Source organism: Amphiprion ocellaris, chromosome 23, assembly GCF_022539595.1.
Source record: "Amphiprion ocellaris isolate individual 3 ecotype Okinawa chromosome 23, ASM2253959v1, whole genome shotgun sequence".
In the NCBI taxonomy this organism is placed as follows: domain Eukaryota; kingdom Metazoa; phylum Chordata; class Actinopteri; family Pomacentridae; genus Amphiprion; species Amphiprion ocellaris.
Window position 1 is genome coordinate 3,819,620 of NC_072788.1, and position 24,053 is coordinate 3,843,672.

Genomic DNA, 24,053 nt, shown 5'->3' on the forward strand with positions numbered 1-24,053 from the left:
AACCACTCATAATAAATACCACAAGGTCTTAAAAAAAATTTACCTTGATACTGCATGGATTTCTGAGGGCTGAAATGCTGATTGTGTTTATATATTGTACCTGAGGGGATCTTGAGTAAATGTATTGCAGAAGTTACCTTTATTATATGCAATATTAAAAGTTATCTGCTTATTATGGGGTTTTTTTCATTGTAAATGCCTCTGAAAGCTGCTGATTGTGTTTATATATTGTACTTGGAAGGATCTTGAGTAAATCTGAGTAAATTTAACATTTATTATATGCTAAGTTAAAAGTTGTCCGCTTAAAACTGATATTTTCTTCATTGCAACTGCCTCTGAAATCCTGTTAGATCTATTTATAGTGACTTTGCCCTGTAAAAATATACGTGAGCAAAATTTGTTTTATTTGTGTGTGTTTTGTTTTATTGTATGATTTTTAAAAACATTTTTATTAACCAATTAACTATATCACCTGTTGATTATGTCCATTTGTCTATGTTTTTACTGGTGCTACATGGATTTGTCAGGGCTGAGATGCTGATTGGGTTTCTATATTGTACTTTGGAGGATCTTGAGTAAATTTATTGTTAAAAGCTATTGTGTTATATATAGTTATATGTTAAAAAGATACTATTTTTCTTACTTTTTTCATTCCAATTGCCACTGAAAGCCTATTTAGAGACTTTATTAAATATTTTTAAAATTTAATTTCAAAAGTTTTCCGTCCAAACTACATGTATATTAATATTTCTGTATTATTTACTATATTTCTAACTTTTTTTTTTTTTGGAAAACACAGAAATCATTTACTCTGAGTGTCACAGTCGCGCGCTGTTACTAGCAAAGTCGCCATTTTGTGTTTCAGAGCTGCGCATATTTCGCAAAAAGCAAACAAAAACTCGCAACGCGTTGTTCCCCAAATAGCTGTCGTATTTGCGTTCTGTCCTCACCGGAAAAGCTGCGACTGACTGTCCCTGCGGCTTTACTCTCTCTCACAGATGTAGGTGGAGCGAAGGAGGTGAACGGACGACTCTGTCAAGAAGTTTTCAGACTCTCCGACTTTCTTAGCTTAGCTTAAAAAAATAACACACGAACTAGAGAGAAACAGGGGAGAAGAGAAGAGTGAGCCAGACTCGCACACCACCATGGACGGTAAGAGATTTTTTTTTAAAAATTAATTTCCTCGGTGTTAGCTAAGACTCTGGAGGTGAAACTGTTCGGGGAGTTGTTTTGCGCACAGGGGAAAGCCCCGCTATCGCTGCGCTAACAGGAGGAGTCTGTTCCCGGTTGGTAAGCTAACCTACACAAAGAATGCCGACTCGGTTGTAGGGATTTTTATATCACATAGCTGTGTAATATCCGTGTGAAATGCGTTGCCAAACCGCTCCAGTTAGTTCCCGTGTGTTGGTGGCACCTGACGAACTCTGTCGCCCTGCCAAAGAGGCCTGTTGGATCAGTCCGCCGCATGGATTTCCCTCACGTAACTCCGTTCGGAAATCTCGCTATTTAACGCTTTTCTTCTATTTCGTTAAATCTGCTTCATGAATCACACTCTAAAAAAATTGTCTGCTATTGTCATTAAATCTCCTTCAATTCGGCTTACATGTAACATCCAGGTAGCGCTAGTTTCAAATAATAATTTCTATTTTTGTCGTCGGTCCACGCTGCTAGCAACCGCCCACCTCAGTTCAAACACGCCAGAATTATTTATAGTGCAGGCCGTAGTTTAACACACACTGTAGTAACAAAACTGGCCGTTTAGCAGAATGTATATATGCGGATGTGTAGACTTTCTGGTGAAGATTTGGAGCCCGCTCTGCTTTGATTTCATACCACATTAACTTTTGCATGTAAGCTAAAAATGATTAATAGCTAGATTTTATAATGGAGGTTTGTGTGCTGTTAAAGATCCCATAAGCGAGTTTTAGTATTTTAATGTGGATGGGAAGTTTTGGACACTGTTGACACAAAGAATCAACAAATGTTAATAAAGGATGCCCAAGCAGCGTTGCCTTAGTCAAGTTGAATGGAGTGAAAGTGAGTCACCCAATAGTGTCAGCTGTGTTTTGAAATTAGTACATTCACTTATTTATGAATGTGTGGGCATATGGCAGATATTTACTTTCACTTTCACAACATCTAAATTCAATCAGAAGCCAAATGTGTCTTTCAAAGAGTAAAAAATGTGCAATTAGTGGTCTTTATTAAGTTATTAATTAATAATAGTCTCCTATAGTATGCATTCATGTGCTAACAGGAGGGTTTTATGCTTTATTTAGCTTTTCATTTCTCACTAACTATACAATATCTTGAGCACATGGAGAATTTGTGTCTCTTGCGTATATTTGAGGCTGGAAAGCAGGCATGTTACAGCTTGGAAAGCATTCTGCTCACACCTTCCAGTCGAAAAATTCCTGGTAGCCAATGGGTGGAGCTTTGACCACCTGATCTTCACTTTGTTTTTTCCCAAGCACCTGAAACTGGAGCGCCGCCTGCTCCCCGCTCGCAAAAAGGCGGGTAACCCGACACCGATAGTACACCCTGCCTTTCATTGTTTGCCTCATTTCTGCGTTTCTTTTTCTTTTCTGTAGCTCGGCAGCCACTTTATGACCAGCAAATATATTCAGCCGGGAAGCCCTCGTGGCTCAACATCCTTCGACCTCTTTGGACACTGCGCAGTCTAGTACATTTCCACCCCGGTCACACCACAAATGACACACTCTTACAAAACCACAAATATGTGCTGAGGCTGTTGTTTTATTTTTTATTTTTTGTCATCTGCTCTGCTACTGTGTGCTGTGTCATGTAATGTGGACGGAAAACCAGCGCTTGCTGTGAGATTGTGATGAACAAGTGGTTGAAATTTCTCCCCCCCCCCCCCCTTTCTCTCTTCTATAGGTGTGTATGGATGGGGCATGGCTCCAATCAACCCAGGTAAACAAAGTTTCCTGTAAATGACCTGTCTCATAAAAATCTGAAGTAATGTCAACTGCAGAGATTACATAAGCAAACATTTCTGCACTGTGTGTACTGATGATCAATGGCCAGCTTTTTCTGTATTGATACACTGATAAAGTACATATTTTCAAAACACAGCCACACTGTGCTCTCAATATTCCCTCTTTTCGTTGTTTTTATCAGTCCAAACAGCGAGCCCCTTCATAGAGATAATCGAGCAGCCGAAACAGAGGGGAATGAGGTTTAGATATAAGTGTGAGGGACGTTCAGCTGGCAGTATCCCCGGAGAGAAGAGCAACGACACCACTAAAACCCACCCGGCCATCAAGGTGAGTTGGACGCATTGATTTCAAATCGAAATTTCAAGTAATGCAATTAGCAACTGACAAAGGCCGTCATTTAGAATAGATGTCCTCCTGCAACATTTGAAGTGTTGTGTCAATAGTTTAACAAATTAATCCTGCCTTCGTGGTAATAAATCATCATCTGTTTTGAATCTATTACACAATTAATACTGAAGCTGAAAACATTCAGTCACAGGTATTTGGAACTGCATGATACTATTTCACTTTATGATTAAAATGACACACAAAGACAAAAAACAACAAAAACAAGACAAAATATTTCAAAAGTGAGACAAAAACAATGAGCAATCTAGTATTTTACTTAATGCTCAAAACAACTTATCATGATCTAGAAATTATTTTAAATTTACAATCTGCAGTTGATGTCTTCTCTGTGATTTTTACGCTTTACAAAGTCGTCCAATGGGCCGAATCGGACCCTCTGGAGGGCCGGTTTTGGCCCGCATGCCCCATGTATGACGCCCCTGGTTCAAGCTGTTTGAGTTGCCGAGGAGATCACAGTAAAACGGGACTCATTCCTCCGACAGGTGCACAACTACAACGGCCCGCTGCGCGTTCGCATCTCGCTGGTGACGAAGAATGCGCCGTACAAGCCTCACCCCCACGAGCTGGTCGGGAAGGACTGCAGACACGGATACTACGAGGCCGACCTGCTGGAGAGACGAATACACAGGTAGGGGTTGCTCTGAATGTGACTCACTCTTTCAAGAAACCCGAGGAAATGATGCACTTTCACGGCTTCACGTCAACACATGGCAACACTTGTTAGCGATTGACCTAGATAAGTCATGGGACGTGACGTGTGCGCCATCGCCGTGGTGAAACTACCTGTCGGCTTTATCTTTAGCGTGGAGATGAGTGAAACATTAACACAGCACATAGTGGCGAGCTGAGACTTTCCTACCTTTCAACAGCTCATTGCAATAATAGTTTAAAAAGTAAAGGTTTTATAGTGTGGATTAAAACAGAGTATGACTGACAAGATGCATTAAGTTGTGTAATGTTTAATAAATTACTTATCTAATCTATCAGGCCAAACAGAGCTGTGTTTATCTCTTTATCACAAGAGTGACAAAATTCAAACGAACAGCCAGTACTACAGTGTGCAGTTTATATTAGTCATTTGGTTGTTTTTTTTTTTTTGTTTTTTTTTTACAAGGAAAGATGTTAATTGTGATAACTGGTGCAGGTTTTTTAAGCTATGTGGTTACAATACATTAATTTATCTCCTCTTGCAGACTCACAGGAGTCTAAATAATTGAAGAATTTTTAGACATCACACTAAATACAAATTATATGCAAAATATCTGTCGTTTTTAACCCTCCTGTGTTTTTGCTTCTGTCATATTTTTACTCACTCTCATTTTTCACAGCAATATGAATGAATGAATGGTACAATGCTACACTAAAAGAGTTTAATTTTGTGCATTAAGCTGACAAAGAATTATTATACATGCTTACAGCAGACATTCTTTTTTTCACAAAAAAAGAAAAGAAAAAGAAAATTTAACAAGCTCTGTAACTGAAAAAAGAATAGGCTGCACAATCCATAAAATAACCCAGAATATCAGTAATACAAGAAATAGAAGAAAAAAAAACAGTATTTACTCTAAATTATTCTTCTTAAGTCAGTCATTTTACATTGTAATCCCTAATTATTTTACCTTTCAATGTTTTTTTGAAACTCAACAGAGATCTACACAAGTCTGTCCCATAACTCCAAAATGTGAAACGTGTCTGTATTTAACATTAGTTCTCACTCTTTCAAAGACACCCAGCCCTCTTAAATTATCATTTTTTTTCTCTTAATTAAAAAAAAATGTTGAATGCAAGTGGGAAGACTATTATTCTTTACTCGAAATAGTATTTCTAATGTTTTTAAGTATACAATATCTCAAAATTTTAAGGTGCAAGACTGGTAGTTTCACAATAGGAAACTATATTTATTATTCCAAAAGCTATTTTCTGGAGTTTAAGGGGTCTATATATGCTCTGTATATATTTTTCCAAACCTCAACAACATATAAAGTCCTGCAGCTCTATTGAAACAGCACAATAATGGCTAGAAGTATGAGTCATAATACCATAGATCATACTGGGTAAAACATTTTTGCACTAATATGTTACCAAGCTGTGTTTTTGTCTTATTTCTCTCTTTTTTATTTGTATTCCTATATTACTTGCTATAGACATGTATATATATTTATCCCTATTTCTTAAATATTATGTCACTGTTGCACTGCCTGCTCTACGTGCCTTTTTAATTGCCCCCTGGGGACAAATAAAGTTTTCTGCATCTGAATCTGAAAACATGGTGGCTCTACATGCTATAAATATTTTAGTATTTACATGTTTAATTTGTTTAAATGCTTGACTGCAGTAGAGCCGAGTTCAGCCAAGAATTTTTGTCACTAATGGCTTTATGGCTGCATCAAGGACGGCAGAATTATTTCTCTTTTAACAAATCTGGTTAGAGCATTTTAATATCACAATTTAAAGCTGAGATCTGGCTGCACATCACACACGATGAGTGCAGCGATAGTAGGAAAGCTTGGAAGCTTGTTTTCGTTTTGGCGTTCAGAGGGTTAAACAAGACAAAGTATTACATCATCAGTTAGTCTTATGTTCTTACCGGTGGTTCTGTGTGTGCTTTTCAAACAAAACAAACAATAAAACACTAAACAAGCATGGCAGCTGGACACCAGGGACATCTGTGAACTCTAAATTGTATTTGAGATCAGTCAGACTGGTTATAATACTGTGTAATTAATATCTAAGAATAACATAAGACACAGAGAGGCGGGTTATGGGTACAACTAGTAAAAAAGTAGGCGTTCACTGTAGTAAGTAGACACAGGATACTTAAGAATTCGCAGAATTTGCTTTTGGCAAATTCTTGAGGGAGCCCTGAGGAAGTTGTAATGCAACGTCTGCTGGTTTCTCAACAGAAATGCTGAAAGGGTTGAGAGAGTAAGTGCAATAAATGTCTAAACAAAAACTGATTTAATCTGTTATAATTTCAGGTATTGAAATGGCAGTTAGCCGTGTTATATTTACTGGCATAAGTGACGTCTTAACAGTATCGAGTTGGTTATTGGTAGTGCAATTTAAGTGAAATATTCCTCTGTTTAGCCTCGCCTCTCCTAAATTGTCCTCTCAAACTGCAGATGTGGTCAGCGGCCCACGACGATGAGGTTTGATTATTTGTAAATGTGACTTTTTATAGGAGCAGAAATTGAAAATGCAGTGAAGATTAAACTGTGGCTAATGGAGCAAATAGTTCACACACCATGTGGATTTGTTTTTTTGCCATCAAATCCCCAGAACTTTTGCCAAACTGTAGCGTACACACGTGCTCCAGTGGTTTCGGACTTCTACACTGTATATTTGCTTTCAGTTTTCAGAACCTGGGTATTCAGTGCGTGAAGAAGAAGGATGTGAACGAGGCCATCACTTGCAGACTGCAGACTAATAATAATCCCTTCAACAGTGAGTATTCACGGTTCGAAATAAGCGCTCGACACAAAGCCACTTTTTGTGCCGCTGCCCTTTTACTGTGAAATCTGTCGCTGTGTGAGAAGTGATTGTCCCGCTCTGATGTAAAGACTGTTATTTTGCTGGACTTTCACTAGTGGAAGGGATTTGTGTGACTGATAAACAGCGATACTCAGTGACTTTAACCCTTGTGTTGTCCTGTGGGTCAAAATTGACCCATTTTAAAGTTTGAAAATGTGGAAAAATATATTTTCACAGTGAAACTTCTGATGTCCACATTTTCAACATTTTTGGGAAATTTTTGAAACATTTTGGTGGAAAAAAAGAAATGTTAAAAATGTTTAAGAACATTCACAAAAAAATCAACCAAAATCCAGCAAATTTCGCTGGATTTTGGTTGATTTTTTTGTGAGGCAAATATTAAAAGTTTTACTGATATATATGGCATCACTTTAGATATTTTTAGGATTTTTTTGATTTTTACTCATTTTTTTGAAAATATGCACAAGAATTTTCTTGCCAAATTTTTTAAAAATAAAACTTTTAAGGGAAACTTTCAAGGAAATACTGGAATTTTCTTCCTGAAGGTTTTGCAAATTTTCAGAAATTCTGGGAATTTTTTTGCAGAATTTTTGGATTTTATTCAGACAAGGAAACAATATTTTTTGGTGCCCATAAATGAAGACAACAGGAAGGTTAAAAGGGTGAATTCTGTTCTTCATATCAAAATGCTCATTGTCTACTTTTACTGCTAGCATCAGTAGTTTTCCAATTAATTTATTTCAGCTGGTATTATGCAGCGAAATTAAACAAACTAGTTTAAAAATGGTAGTGAGTGTCTCTGTGGTTTAATAGCGCAACAGTAAATGCAAACAGTTACTTATTCTAATAAGAATAATGGAAATATTCTTGTCATTTGTTCTATTTACCCTTTGCTGATACTGAAATACAGCACCTACATACAACAGGATGCAATGTTTTGATAGCCTGCTGTATCGCCTGACTGTGAACTCCACCCTTTCCCTTCTTTGTCTTGGCTTCAGTCCCCGAGCCGAAGGTGTGGGAGGAGGAGTTTGACCTGAATTCAGTCCGGCTTTGCTTCCAGGCCTCGATCACTCTGCCTACGGGGGAGCTGTTCCCTCTGGAGCCCGTCGTATCGCAGCCCATCTATGACAACAGTAAGCTGACAGCACATAAATAGAAGTACAGTTGATATTGATACTTTCAGGTAAAAGCTGCTCATAGTCAGTATTGTGTATTCTTAAATATATTTTATACCAGGGGTGTCAAAGTCATCTTAGTTCAGGGGCCAAATTCAGCCCAATTTCATCTCAAATGGGCCAGACCAGTGAAGTCAAAGCATAATAACCTATACATAACCACAACATTTTTCCACATTTTTCCTTTGTTTTTGTGCAAAAAAGTACATTCTGTAAATATTCACATGAGGAATTATCTTTTTACAAAACATCATGAACAACCTGAAATTTTTAAAGAAAAATAAGTTCAGTTTCAGCAACATTATGACTCGGTTTGTCATTTAAACATAACAACTTAGAGTTCACAGAGTGTCTACAAAGACACAAAACATTTAGTCATCTGGAAATGGACAATATAGTATTTTAGTTTTTGATCAAGATGACAAAAGTCTGAAAAAAACCCAACAAAAACAAGGCAAAATATTACAAAAATGAGACACAAAATGACAAAAAAATCTGACAAAATTACACGAGACAAAACAAAAAGAGACAAAAAATTAGACAAAAAAGTTACAAAGCAACAAAAAAATGGACAAATGACAAAAATTAGACAAAAAATTACACAAATGACACAAACAAGACCATAAATGACAAGACAAAATGTTACAAAAATGAGAAACAAAATGGCAAAAAATGAGACAAAATGATTGAAACAAAACAAAAAAAGACAAGAAATTAGACAAAAAAGTTACAAAACTACAAAAAAATGGATGTCCAACGTCCAAACGAGACAAGAAATTACACAAATGAGACAAAAAATGACTAAAGCGAGAAACAAAGCAATGAATAAAGCAAAACAAAGCGACAAAAATAAGAAAAAACAAAAGCGAGAAAAAAGCCACAAAATGATAAAAACAACACAAAACAACAAATAAAGCAAAACACAAAACGACAAGTCAGACAAAAATAACAAAAACAAGACAAAATATTACAAAAAAACCCACAGAACGACAAAAATGGGACAAAAAGCAACAAATAAAGCAAAACACAAAATGACAAAAACAAGACAAAACATGCAAGCGAGACAAAAAGGAAACAAAAAAACGACAAAAAACTTGAGACGAACAACAAAAAACAGCAAAAACAAGACAAAATATTACAAAAATGAGGCACAGATTGACAAAAGAACAATGAACAATCTAGTATTTTACTTTATGGTCAAAACAACTTGTCATGGTCTAGAAATTATTTTGAATTTATAGCTTTACAAATTTGCAATCTGCAATTAATGTCTTCTCTGTAATTTTTACACTTTGAGGGCCTGATTGGACCCTCTGGAGGACCGCTTTTGGCCCACGGGCCACATGTTCGACACACCTGGTCTATACCATTTGTAAATCACATGCTCCCCACCTAAAAATTCAAAATCAGCAGTTTCTCAGGGATTATCTGTCAGGGTAAACTGACCCGCAACCTTCCATTCTCTCAGATGCTCTTGGTTCCTCTTTGCATGTCTACTTTTCTTTTCAGTCTCAAGGCATTTACAAGAATTAGCCTTCAATATTTTCACTCTTATGTGAAACATCAAAACATTTTAACATTTTCTGTATACCCTTGTAAAGTTTGAATGGGTTAAATATGGAATGTTTTGCTTGATATTTACAATTTTCAGCCATGTAGACTGAAATGTATTTGCATTAGCTTGAAAATGTCAGAATGAATAAATGTTTTGTGTCAGTTTCACTTTCGAATTAATCACAGGCTGGGTTTCAAAATGAGCAGCAGTCAAGTAATATTTCACACATCATCACGGTAAAATTCTGCAGAATATTAAGACAGAAGACGAGAATGACTTCTTTAGCTATCCAGGGTGTGTCGTGTTGACTCGTCAGCCGCAGCGTTCACTCCACAACACCAACCATTTATCACTGGTGTTCTGTTCATTTGTTCATAAATGCTTCCTGTGTTTTTTCAGGGGCTCCAAACACAGCTGAGTTGAAGATCTGCAGAGTCAACCGCAACTCTGGAAGCTGCAAAGGAGGGGATGAAATCTTCCTGCTGTGCGACAAAGTGCAAAAAGGTACAGTATGGCTATCTGAAAGAACACGGCAACACTTGGCACGAGTCTGAGCCTCTACTTTCACATTGAACAACCCATAAATAGAAATGAAAACTGACGAAGCAGTTGTAAGCCTTGCAATGGAAACTGCAGCAGAAAGTGACTACACCTTCACACCAACAACAGCTCGGGTGGGGTGGTGTTACACTGACAGTACACTGGCTCTTTTTAAATAAGTGGGTTTGAAATCGAAACTTGTGTCCTGCAATAACTACATTTTGTGACAACCTGGAGGTTAATAGACGGACAGCAGAGTTCTAAGTTTTTTCAGTTGAGGTGATAAAACACTTAATTTAATAATAATTTAGTTTCATTTTCCATAATTGCAGCTGAAAAGACAGAAATATGCCTGATTTGGCATTGAAAGCTTCCCGCCAATGCACATAAAACTAACTGTAACATAGAAATGCAGTCTAGCAGGACATACAGAGGCTTAAACCTTAATATATTTAAGTATAATACAGAATTTTAGTGAACATACCATCATTCACCAAGACTTCTTAAAGATGCAATCCCATTTTAACCTTACACAAAATAGTTTCATTACTAAGCACCCAATCACTTTGGTTGCTATCATCCAGAGTGTCCCCAGCAGTATTGTTTGCACATATCAGTCTACAGGTTGACTCAGCTGCTTACCTAGTACAGGGAGTCCTCGGTTTACGATGTCCTCGACAAAAACGTACTTTGGTGGACACAAACACTCACTTATAGGCTTTTAAACTCAACCATATACACTTTACTGCTCCAGCCAGACTTGGTCAGGTTTGCTAACGTTGGAAAAGTGCTTTCTGACAGGTGTGATTTTAGAGAAATGTAAGTTACTCTTTCTTGCTTTGCATTAAAAACTCTTCAGTGTCCTATTTTCTAATCAGTGGCCCTCACAAATACTCTTTAAAACTGCTCTAATCAACATTGACTCTTAGAAAATTATTAAACACGCCTGCAGCTTTAGTGTTTTAGCCTCTTTCAGTGAAATGTTTTGATGTTTTCCTGCACTCATTGATGTAATTTCCAGCTGCAACAGGAAGCTGTTTCCAGTAAACAAATCTCTGAGCTCTCTGCCAAGCACTAAATGATAGAAAAACTAAATTAGCATCCAGCCGTTGAACAATTTAGAGCACAAATTCATGCTAATGCTGACTGCCGGATTTGTACAAAGGCAGCTCTTTGAGGTGATAACATCAATGCTGTGTCTTCAGCTTCATCCTCTGACCCAAAAACACAATTTTACTGCAGTATGGTTTAAAAAAACATGCTGTTGTTTTACACGTGAGGTTTCATTTTCTGCACAGAAGCAGCAAAAGTGACTTTTAGCATGAAACAAAACCTTTCTTCCTCTATTCACCTGCCCACTTCTCATTTTTCCAGTGATAGTGGTTTCATTACGGCGATAACTGTTTACCTCCAACTTAAAAACGGCTTAAGAATTTTCTTCAGAAAAGCTACATCAAAGCAAATCTTCAAAGTTTTCTCCAGCATGACATGAATCTCACATCAGAACAGTTTCCTGCGTGGGTTGCTGTGCCGATATCAAGTCTGGCTTATTAAACTGTCAGCTTTCCTGCTCCTTGTGAACTCAGTTTTTCCTCTGTTTGAATTCTCTGCACGGCCTTTTACTAATTAACACTTGGTTGAAAGAAAAAAAAGAAGCATAAATATGTGTATCACTATCAAAGATCAGGCTTTTGTTGAACTGAAGTCTTCTTCCCTCCCGTTTGATCCAGTATATGCCGTAAACCATGAGCTTTGTATTTTGGATGTGGGAGCTGCGGGACGCTCCCCTGAGTACTGAACGGTTCAGCTTAAACCGGATACACATTGCATCATTGTGAAAAAAGCCTGAGAATCCCGAATCTTGGACTATTTTTTTCCCCACTTTGGGTCCCGATATCTCCAGGAGACCGTCATGTAGTCATTTTCACAGCGTCACATTTTCACTTTGAACATTACTTCCTTTAGCTTAAAGTTAAACATCTGAAGCCAACTGCAAGTGCTGTAAGTTGCTGTCAAACTTTTTCGTCGCACTAAATGTGATGCAACTCTCCGTAGGGTCTTTCCAACTGAAGCTGAGGAGAAAATGCCTCCATGTGGCTGCTGCTTGATGTCAGTTTTTCTTTTAAAGTTCGGAATCCAGTCTCAGCTTTAGTATTTCCGTTCACCCGCAGAGGATATCGAGGTGCGATTCTTCCAGGACTCCTGGGAGGGGAAGGGCACTTTCTCCCAAGCTGACGTCCACAGGCAGGTGGCCATTGTGTTCCGGACGCCTCCCTACCGCGACACTAACCTCAGTGAGCCCATAAGAGTCAAAATGCAGCTCCGGCGGCCCTCGGACCGAGAGGTCAGCGAGCCAATGGATTTCCAGTACCTGCCAGCCGACCCAGGTAAGAAGCAGTATTCCTGTTTCCACCTTAGTCCATGGGCCAGACCAGATATTGGTATCACCGATATATTGCACAGTTCATTTAAATCTCACCGTATGCAAAGATCAGCTCTAATACAAGTCAATAATCAAATAAAACTGTTTGAGAAAGGGTAATATATTAATATATATTAATATAATTGAACATCAGATCCAGATGAATGCATTTCTTGTTTGTTTTCTTTTCATGCTTATTTGCTTTGGTCAATTTGAGTCTTGTTTTGTTATTTTGTGTCTTGTTTTTGTCATTATGTCTTGTTTTTGTTGTTTTTTGTCTTGTTTTATTTTGTGTCTCGTTTTGTTATTTTGTCTCGTTTTTGTCATTTTGTGTCTTGTTTTGTCATTTTGTTTCTTGCTTTATTTTGTGTCTTGTTTTGTTATTTTGTCTCGTTTTTGTCATTCTGTGTCGTTTTTGTCATTTTGTGTCTTGTTTTTGTCATTTTGTGTCTTGTTTTTGTAGTTTTGTGCCTTGCTATGTCATTCTGTTTCTTGTTTTGGTCACAATCTTGTTACCATAGCAACGAAATCTTTCTCAGACTCAAGTTTGTTGTAGTATTGTTGTGTGTTGTAAAGTTATTAACACAGATGATGATGTGTGGCACTTATTATTTTTCATAATGAGGAATAATCCTGTTGAATTACACTTTTGGCTCAGACCCTTTCATTATGTCCATTAAATGAGTGATAACATTTATTAAGCTGTGAGTCTGCAACGGCTATCTTATCAAAATGCAAACTAAAGACATATAGCTAGTTAAAAATGCCAAAAAGAATTGGTCACCTTGAGTGGTACCGATACTGGAAGTTTTCGGTCCGGGCCCATGGACTACCTACTCTAACTTGAGATGAATTTGTTGATCAACTCTACAAACGTCCCCTACAGATGAATACAGGCTGAGTGAAAAGAGAAAGCGCACAGGAGACATGTTCCAGAAGCTGGGGCCCATGTTATCCACTGGTATGTTGATGAAACGTTTTCAGTTACAGTTAAGTTGTTCTAGTTACACCGTCCTATAACCACGTCTGTTGGAATTGCAGTGTCCATCCCACAAGACAGACGGCACATAAGCCCGGCGAGGAGAATACCCCCTGCCAAGCTTCCAGCAATGAACGCCCAAGCTGGTGAGCCTGTTTTATTTGTTCATGTCACATGTTGTGAATTTATAAAACCACCGCAGAGATTAGGAACTGTCCTAATTTCCCTCTTGATTAGACAGGTATGTAAATTTAGATAGAACACACTCAAAAAACAGTCAAATTAAAGTACAACGGGTCCTCAGTTTACGACGTCCTTAACTTACGGTGTTTCATCGTTACGTCGGAACTGGTTACGTGGAACTAGTTGGTGAGCGGAGCGGACAAATACGTCATCACGCCCCGCTATAAGGTGGTTGTACGCCACCATGGGTTGTGCTACATTTGCTAACTTTTTGCCCTTCATTATGGCTCCCAAGCGCAAGTCAGACTCTTCTGATGGCAAAGAAAATGGTGATGGCAAAAGCTGCAGCTGTCCAACTAGTTAAACTCGCGCTTGCAAAATGAATCGTGAGTCGTAGCAAACTTGACTTCTTTACTGTGGCTCTTGATACACATTACAGAGTGAAAACTGCAACAAAAACAGAATAAAACAACATAAATACATGTAAATAAATCCTTTTAACTTAACCAGTACGTCCAAAAATGAAGTTAATTACTTACGACATTGCCTCTGTGGCTTTTAGCAAAGTAGAGTCGTGCATCCAGAAAAGCAAGCTAAACATCAAAATAGCAGACAGGAAGTGACAACTGTCAACAGACAACTTCAAATAGAGGCTTTTTCAAAACAAAAGCATGTCGATAATTCTACCTTAAGGGCAACATGGAGTGAAATTAAATTTAATAAAACGCTCAGAACAGGGTGAAACACCAAAGAACATCGGCATTTTTAGATCAAGTTGTAAAAACATTGGAACATATTCTGTTATCTTCTTGTAAATGATTCATACATGCATGAAAGTCGTTGGTATTTATGGCTTTTATGAAGAACTGATCGATATCGTGATGCATTGAACGGCTTTGTTCACATTTACTCCGGAGTTCCGACTTACGGCAAAAATTGACTGACATCAATCTGTAGGAACAGAACTCTGACATAAGTTGAGGACCCTGTGTAATTAGTAAAGTTTAACATTTAAGAGCCATTTGAAAGACATTCTTCAATAACTAAATCATGTTTAAATGTCACTCAAATACGTGGCAATCTGCTCTGTACATTTTGACATCCCACATTATCCAACCAAACAAAACTCACAGAATACAAATTATCAAACATGAAAAAAAAAGTATCTTAAAAGCGCTGAATGTAGCATTGCTCCTATCAGGTCTTTATATATCAGTTTATTCTGACCTGACCACAAACAGCCTTAATTTCATTTTCTGTTTCTATTAAAAGCCCGCCAAACCACACTGGTTTCATGAAATGCCATTAGTCCTACTTTCCACCTTCTTGGTTTACAACATGTCGGCTGTTTGTCATCTTAGTTACCTCTGCTGAAGGTAGCAACGTTTGTTTTCTTAGCTAACCAATTGCACACATCCCTTATTCTTCCAGACTGAATATTTGCCGTTGATCTTGGTGGAGATGCCAGCGAACAAAGCATTTCATTGCACTGAGAACTTGTTTATTGCTGCATATGACAGTAAAGCCTTTGAATCCTTTCATTTTCTGATATTACCAAGTTTTGGCCAGACAAAAAAAGAGCATTTGAAGATGTCATTTTCAATTCTGGGAAATTGTGATGGAAGTTTTCTGACATTTAACAGACCAAAGAGTTCATGAATAAGCAGAACAAGTGGTTGTCTTGCTTGCCTGCTATACAGGGTGTCCATAAAGTATCTTTACAGTTTTAAGAATTTATTACAAAGGGAATTGATAAGATATCTTAACCAGATTTGTTTTATTGTAATCAGTGGTTGTCAAAGTTTTTTGTACCTCATTTAATACACCTCTATATGGGCACCATTAGTTGCACAAAGCACATCAAGACGATACTCTATTTCTTGCCATGTTCCCCGTAGCATAGCCTCATCAGAGGTGGCAGTAGCATGAGAAATCTTTTGCTTGAAGTCAGTAATGTCCCGTATCTTTGTTCGATACATGATATCTTTAACATAACCCCATAGAAAGAAGTCCAAGGGAGTGGTATCTGGTGAACGTGGTAGGGCTGAAACCGAATATCTGAATATTCAGTCGTGACGGTGGTATCTGAATGTTTAATTTGAGTTCGGAATCAAGCCTGTCTCCCTTACCCCCGTCGCGTGATGTCGCATGAACGGTATTCGGTTCATTCCTTGTGACATTTGCTTTTCCATCTCCTTCAGTGACTGAATCTGTGTTGCAACAAAAAGCAACCTTAAACTGATCACTATTAGTTGTAATTTGTGTACAAAGTTTACTGCAAGGGTTTTCACTAGTGGAACTCAAATTGTTTGTTTGTGTTTCTAGCAGCTGTAGTGCCCCCTGGTGCCAGCGGGGCGAAACCCCAGCCCTCCTACTCGTACAATCAGCCAGGCCAGCTCTTCTCAGTGCAGCCCAAAGTTGAGGTCTCCTCTTCCATCTCAGCCGCAACCACCAGCCAAACATGGAAGATCATGGAGAGTCTGAACCTCGGCTCCCAGCCCAAAGCCACTCCAGTTTCCAACTTTACAATGAGCCCAGCAGCAGCAGCAGCGGCTCCATCCTCCTCCTCTACCACCACCCCCTCTGCAAACCAGGACTACTCCACGGTCAACCTCTCAGACCTTCATGAGTTCTTCCCCATGTCCTCCGGCATCCCCCAGGAGCCGGCAGCCTCCCAAGGAAATGCAGCCTCCTCACAGACAAGCAGCTCCTTCACCCTCCAGGGCTCTCAGTTCCGGGTGGAAGCCCCGCTTGTGGACGAGGACATCCCAGAGTTCCCCAGCTTTTCCGAAGCCCAGGTCCCAAGCGTGCTGGAGAGCTTGAACATGGATGACTTTGTGGAACTTCTGAACCCCCGCCTCATGAGCGAGGCTGGGGACGGTACCGCTATGCTGGGCCAGATTTCAAGCCAATCAGCTGTCCCTCCCAGCTCCTCTGCTGCCGCCCAGAGCAGCGCTGCCTCCCAGAACACTTCTGACCCTGCCGGCAACCCAGGCAGCCCCTGGATGAATTACCCCAACAGCATCGTCCACCTGCTACAGAACGAGGGCATGATCGGCATCCCGCCCAGCAACAACAACCACCAGCCTGCGGTTCTTGACGAGTTCGACGAGCTCATGTCCGCCGACGAAGACCGTCTTATTTCCATTTTGAACAGCGGAAGCCAAGTTGGTTTTGTGTCTGGACACCCAACTTAAGGGGTTGTACAGTTTTTTTTTTTAAAGACTTTTTTTTTTTTTTTATAAAGACCACTTATATTTACTCCTTTAGCCTCCTTTGTTGTTAATAGAGACACAAAAGGACGGTGGACATGAAGAGCTGGAGGAGACAGAATGTAGCAGGACAGCTCATACAAGCAGAGACTTTTTCTGGTCATGGATTTGTTAAAACACAGGGCATGGGGCGGGGTACATAATCATATCCCATCGATTAATCCCATGTTTAACATCAGTCAGTGAGTTTTTCAGCGATGGTGGAAGATGATCCACCGGCAAATGTTTGTTTTAAAAAGACAATCAGACCAGGGGGCGTACAGTGAAGTAAGATGAATGGGTTAGCGAGGTAAGGCAAAGCTGTTCTGGAGGTTGTTCAGAATTTGGGATTTAAATCAGCTATATCCTCGCTCCCTGTTGGGCCGTGTGTTATTAACACCACTGAACAAAGCCGTGCAGTTTACAGCAGGCAAGCTGTATGCATTGTGTTGCCACGGGAACCTACATACATTCAGTTGACGATGTAGAAACTGCACAAAAATGCTTGGCCCAAGTTTTACACAGCTGGCATTACAGCGAACGCAGCTCAGATTACAAAACCGCAAAGTCGGTTGACTTTCATCACCGAAAACATTCAATCAATAACTTTTTTTTCACTGTTTATCCTTCATTATAGGACAGCATTGGACCTAAATGCACTTCTGGAGTATCATGTTTAACCCTTTAACACCCAAGGGTCATATAGGCCACCTGGATTTTTTAATTTGGGCTGTAAAAGAGTCAGAAATCATACTATGAGTGATTGCTTTTACCCTTTTTTCCCCCAGAACAACCTAAGTTTTCAATATCTGTCAATATCTGACATAAACTATGAGTTTAGACGATGTAACAATAGTTTAAAGTGGAAAAAAACAAAAAACTGACTTGGATTTTTTTTTAGAGTTAATGTGCAGCTGGTTTGTTAGAAAAAACTCTTCAAACATGGTCCACAAATTTCTATATTCATCGTAGCTCTCCATTATAACAAACCGTTCCTCTTGACTGAAGTAAGCTGGTCCATTTTGTGCAGAAGTGTCACATGAAGCTTGATTAAAAAAAACAAACAAACAAAAAAAAAACACCCGGTTAGTTAAGAAAATGTACAACCAGTGTCAAGATTTTGGTTCTGTTGGCGTCCATTAGAGCTGCAGTTGTCGATTATTTTGGTAATCGAGTATTCTATCGATTATTCTGGCGAGTAATCGGATTCCGCACTAGGCATGTCCCGTTACAGCATCAAAAGTGGAAGTGAGCGTGCTGTGCAACAGAAATAACCGACCCACTCTACTTCCCATTGGCTAGTGATATTAGTTTGGTTGAGCGCATTCCATTGGTAGATGAACTCGATTGGCAATGTGGGCCTAGCTTTTTTTTTTTTTTTTTGAGCCAAACGTCGGCGCTGCATGCCGGAACTCCAGCGCGGTGTGATAAAAAGCCAACATAAAGTATCTTAGTAAGGTTTTGTGCCACCAAAACAGCGTCAATGCAGCTTAGCGACGGTTCTCCAAGTGTCCAGAACTCTACCGGAGACATGGAACACCATTCTACCAATTGATTTTCATTCACTGGGTGTTTTGATGATGGTCGTGGAGAGTTCAAAATCTTCCAAAGGTGTTCAATTAGGTTGAGATCTCGCGGATGTGGAAACTGTAGCATCGTCATCAAACCATTCAGAGACTTCTCGTGACCTATGGACAGAGGCATTATCATCCCGGACGTGGGTATAGACAAACGGGACACAATAAACACATCAGCTTCCCTGACTGGGATCTAAAAACATATGGTTTGGATTAAAACCCAAAGCAGAGTGCATGTCTGGTACTACGTTTTTCCAAACTGGCTCCATGTTTATTTATTTCAATTAGCAACACAATACAAACTACGAGTTCACAGCCCAACAGATATATAAACACAGATACTGAGGAATGAAAAAATATATGTATTTTATAGGAAAAGGTTGAAAGAAATGACAGCTGTGGAGAATGAAAGCTTTAAAAAAAAAATGCTTCTGCATTTAGGAAGGCATATCTCTGCAGTCTGGAGTCATCAATCAGTATTTGTTACGATTATTAATGTGCAGAGTCTGAGAGGAAAAAGATTTAAGTGATGTGTGCCTGAATACTTATAGAAAACATACAGTGAAGGTACGTGTCCACTAGATGCTTTTTTCCCGCCTGTAAACGCGTCACATCTGAAAATCGCATGCATGGTGGGCGGTCACTAGCGGGTCACTGCCTGGTCACATGACAGCGCTTGAGCTACAGTCTGGCAGATGTGTCGGATAAACATAGTGGCTCAGCCACAAACTTTGTTTTATTTCAAAAACACTTCAGGGAAACGTATTTCTGAAAGCATTTGAGGCGTGAAATAAGCTGTGCAGCAGCTGAATCTGTCCTTGTTTTAGTTCAATGAGGGCTAGTTTAGATGACCGTTTAGACCACGGACTGGTTGGACACTCCTGCTGTAAATAATAAAAAAGCTGGGCTGGTTAAAATAGAAGCGTTCCGTCACATTTAAAGACCTGGTTTGTATCGAATGCAGTTTGGGTTTGACATTTCAAGACCTGAGGTCTAGCATGTAGTTGATTAAACGAAGCCTCGATTCAGAGAATTTTGCCTCGAATTTTAGTAATCCAATTACTGGAATAACTCGAGGAATCGTTTCAGCCCCAGTGTCTTTGTTGATCTCGCCTCTTTGTACGCCCCTCAGATGCTCTGATGAAGGCGTTGGCATGTAAAGCGTGTTTGAACAATTATGGTAGCTGTGGTCGCAGAAATATTCACATTTGGTCTGCATTTTTACTCTAAACAAAGGTTTTTTTTTAAATTTCTCATAAAGAATGTAATCAGATGCAAATTATGCTCACGGATGTTCTTTGGATTCTATCAAATGTTTTAAATGTTTTCTGAAGGTTGGCAGTGACTGTCAGAAGAACCAAATGAAGGTCTACGTGTAGATAACGGTCAAACAGGCAACATTATTGATAAGTACGTGCTTATTTTTTGTCTGGCATTATTGTTTCTCCTGCGGTTTAACTTGACTGTGTCAGACCTGTAGGTCAACTCGTTATACCCTGTAGTAAAAGATGCTTTATTGAGATGTAATTATACCGTTTTTTATGTGTGATGTAATCAGATTATAGTATAATTATGCAATTTTCACTGTAATGAGTGACTAATTCTGTTGACATTCGAAACACTTTTTCTTGGCAATAAAAACTATAACATGTAAAGATGGTTTTCAAAAGTATATTTATTCAGATTTATGTTGTTTCTTGATTTGTTGTTTTGTTTCCTTTTTGTAATATTTTGTCTTCTTTTTGTTATTTTTTGTCTGACTTTTGTGTTTCTTTATTCGTTGTTTTGTGTCATTTATTTTTTTGTCTCGCTTGTGTTGTCTTTTTTTGTCACTTAGTAACTTTTTATGAAATTTTTTGTCTCTTCTTTCGTGTCGCCTCATTTTTGGTCATTTTATTTCTCACTTTTGTGTCTCATTTTTGTAATTTTTGTCTCGTTTTCGTCTTTTTTTGTCTTTATTTTGTATTTTGCTATTATGCAATTTCCACTGTAATGAGTGACTGTCGACATTCAAAACACTTTTTCTTGGCAATAAAAACTAAAACGTGTAAAGGTGGTTTTCAAAAGTATATTGTTTATTTGGCAACTCTGTAATTGTGAAAGCAAAACAGTAAAGCCAAGACAAATGTAGAAAAAGAAGTGCTTCGCTGGGGGCAAATCATCCTGTAGGACTTCCGCCACCCTGCCGGTCTATGAAGTGTTATATTCTTACTCACGAACACAGCGTATAAAATACAAAAAAAAAAATTGCATGACGGTGTTCCAGGTCACTTAGAAAGAATTAAATGAGACGTAGGAAGAACGTGAGATCAAAATTTAACCGCCGACTCTCAAATTTATTAAGAGGTTCTTCATAAAGCGGTCCTGTTTATGTCACCTCCAGGTTGGTAACTTTGTTGACAATGTGCGACCGCCTGGGCACACACTCCAGGTCGAATTTGCTCTCGTAAATGGTGGGGCAAAGCTTCCAGCGGTTGTTCCGGTAGATCCCCAGGTACGTGTACACGTCCGGCTTGTAGGAGAGCGGGCACTTGACCCCGGCGGCGCGAATGACCGAATCCAGCCGGATGACCTCGCTCTCGTCGGTGAAGTTCTGGTTGTAGGCGCAGATGACCTGCTTGCCCTCCGCCTTGGGGTTAAAGGGGCTGACTTTGACCAGCGAGATCTTGCCGTCCAGGGCGGCTCTGGCCACGCACTCCCACGCGTGGTCCAGCTTGAAGCCGGAGTCCAGGTACATGAGCCACTTGCCCGTGAGCACGCCGTGGTTCAGCGCCAGCTCCTTCACCGTCTGGAAGCTGACGGGCCGGCAGCTGGACAACAGTTTCTCCCAGCTGTCCTGGAGGCCCGTGACGTCCCCCCCGCCGGGGCAGTGGCCGGGGCCCAGCACGGCGATCCACCCCACGGGGCTGACGCCGCCCTCCTCGTCGCCGAACCTGAACACCTGCGAGGGCCGGTTGCTCTCCAGCCAGCCGTCGAACTCAGACCTGGGGGTTCTTCTGGAATCGAACACGATCCAGGGGTCCATGTCGGCCGCTATGGCCTCGGCCGCAAACGTCTCGGCAGCGAAGGGGGTCCCCGCCTCGCCATCTACAGGGGCCTCTTCCTCCTCCATGACGCCGTCAGTGTGAGACTATGAAGTCCTGGGGCTTGCCCTGCTGAAGAGAACAAGTGGTATGAATTTAAATTTAAACCACAGGATCCACTGTGAGTGTCAAACATGCGGTCCGAGGGCCAAAACTGACCCTCCAGAGGGTCCAATCCGGCCCCCAGGACGACTTTGTAAAGTGTAAAAATTACTAAGACATTAACTGCAGAAAACTCTAAAATATTTTCTAGAACATGACAAGTTGTTTTGATCATAAAGTAAAATACTAGAATGTTCTTTTGTCATTTTGTGTCTCATTTTTGTAATACTCTTTTTTTTTTTGTCTGACTTTTGTCGTTTTGTTTTATTTGTTGTTTTGTGTCATTTTTGTCATTTTGGATTTTTTTGTCTTGCTTGTGTGTCTTTTTTTGTCGTGTCATTTTTTGTCTCATTCTTGTCCATTTTTTTGTCACTTGGTAACTTTTTCAGAAAATTTTTTCTCTTGTTTTGTTTCATGTCGCTTGTCTCATTTTTTGTCAATTTGTGTCTGAATTTTGTCATTTTGTGTCTCATTTTTGTAATATTTTGTCTTGTTTTCGTTATTTTTTGTCTGAATTTTGTCGTTTTGTGTTTTGCTTAATTTGTTGTTTTGTGGGTCGTTCGTGTCATTTTGTGTTTTTTTGTCTCATTTGTGTTGTTTATTTTTTTGTCATTTTTTGTCTTGTTTTTGTTCATGTTTTTGTCGCTTAGTAACTTTTTCTAAATGTTTTTGCCTGTCTTGTTTTGTTTCAAGTTGTTTGTCTCATTTTTTGTCAATTTGTCTCTCAGTTTTATCATTGTCTCATTTTTGTAATATTTTGTCTTTTTTTTGTCTGATATTTGTCGTTGTGTGCTTTGCTTAATTCGTTGTTTTGTGTCGTTTTTATCATATTGTGTTTTTGTCTCGCTTGTATTCTTCTTCTATTTTTTTGCCATTTTGTTTCTTTTTGTGTCATTTTTTTCCCTTAGTAACTTTTTTGTCTCTTTTGTTTCAAGCCATTTGTCTCATTTTCTGTCATCTTGTTTCAAGCCATTTGTCTCATTTTCTGTCATCTTGTTTCTCGCTTTTGACAGTCTGTCTCATTTTTATAACATTTTGTCCTGTTTTTGTCTGACTTTTGTCGTTTTGACCATAAAGTAAAATACTATATCATTCAGTTCCAGATACCTGTGACTAAATGTTTTGCGTCTTTGTAGACACTCTGTGATCTGTAAGTTTTAATGTGTAAATGATAAACTGATTCATAATGTTGCTGAAATTGAATTTATTTGTCTTAAGAAATTTCAGTTTGTTCATGATGTTTTGTAAAAAGATAATTCCTTAAATGTGAGCATTTTAGAATGTACTTTTTTGAACTGAAACAAAGGAAACGTGGAGTTGTTGTTATGTTATAGGTAATCGTGCTGTGATTTTACTGCTTACTTGAGATTAAATTGGGCTGAATATGGTCCTGAACTAAGATGATTTTGACACCTCTGTGCTAAACTGACCGTTGAAATGACTCCTGCTAACTAGCCTGCTACGTTATCAACCCTTATTCAGCATCTACAACAGTTATCTACCGCCCCTTTTTCCCACTAAAACAAGTGTTTACCCTCTCGTTTGTTTACCATCTACAGCTGTTTTGTGACTAAACACGCAGAAATTATTCACAACCGCTTCGTTGTTATTGTTGCTAGCCGACCAGCTAGCCGTTTTCACAAGACACATTCGTCTTAATGACACATTTGGAGACAGATTAGCCGTTTACATCCGGCTGTCGAACACAGATGACATTAAAACACGTACGGTTTGCTTACAGACCAGAGGAATAATCGCACATTCGTTGTAAACTTTGAACGCTGAAGCTTGATTTACCTGCAGATGTCGAAGTTTGTTGTCCAGTGTTGATCTTCCGCTGCTGCTCCGCATCGAACACCGATATGACGAACTCCGATCGAATGAGCGGAACTCGACTGTTAATGCCTCGAATATCAACTAAACTAACGTACATTTATATATATATATATATATATATATATTCATGTTTTACATTTATATATATATATATATATATATATATATATATATATATATATATATATATATTCATGTTTTACATTTATATATATATATATATATATATATATATATATATATCCCCACACACAAATAATGTAATAAATATGGAATTATACGGAGTAGTGAGAGTTCCACATTACAAAAAAATAAATCTATAAAAGAATATTAAAGTAAAAGTGGAAATTAATAAAACAGAAAATCAATGTTGCTTTAAAAGCACAGGAAAAGCACATTCTGCTTATTATTATTTTATTTGTGTTTATATTTATACTTTTATTAGCCTTTTTTATGGATTAATTTTTGAATAATATGTCTTTATGTA

General features: G+C 38.8%; 2 protein-coding genes across 4 annotated transcripts; one reads left to right on the top strand and one right to left on the bottom strand.

The window, feature by feature from the left end:
• The first annotated feature begins 992 nt into the window (after positions 1-992).
• On the top strand, positions 993-20,200 carry rela (v-rel avian reticuloendotheliosis viral oncogene homolog A). Of its 2 annotated transcripts, none has more exons than XM_035957809.2 (11): positions 993-1,152; positions 2,899-2,934; positions 3,142-3,287; positions 3,851-3,996; positions 6,721-6,812; positions 7,862-7,996; positions 9,993-10,097; positions 12,305-12,520; positions 13,442-13,516; positions 13,597-13,680; positions 16,043-20,200. In XM_035957809.2, the coding sequence occupies exons 1-11, from the start codon at positions 1,146-1,148 to the stop codon at positions 16,912-16,914; spliced, it is 1,914 nt and encodes a 637-aa protein (XP_035813702.1). In that variant the 5' UTR covers positions 993-1,145; the 3' UTR covers positions 16,915-20,200. The 2 variants fall into 2 exon arrangements, with proteins under 2 accessions (XP_035813702.1, XP_035813703.1); XM_035957810.2 differs by having other exon boundaries at positions 16,046-20,200.
• Positions 20,201-20,599: 399 nt separating this feature from the next.
• Positions 20,600-23,634, bottom strand: c23h11orf68 (chromosome 23 C11orf68 homolog). Of its 2 annotated transcripts, none has more exons than XM_023291544.3 (2): positions 23,528-23,634; positions 20,600-21,697 (listed from the first exon to the last, which is right to left on the bottom strand). In XM_023291544.3, exon 2 carries the CDS (start codon positions 21,655-21,657, stop codon positions 20,914-20,916), a length of 744 nt encoding a protein of 247 aa, XP_023147312.1. In that variant the 5' UTR covers positions 21,658-21,697; positions 23,528-23,634; the 3' UTR covers positions 20,600-20,913. The 2 variants fall into 2 exon arrangements, with proteins under 2 accessions (XP_023147312.1, XP_023147311.1); XM_023291543.3 differs by having other exon boundaries at positions 20,600-21,700; positions 23,528-23,627.
• Positions 23,635-24,053: the final 419 nt, after the last annotated feature.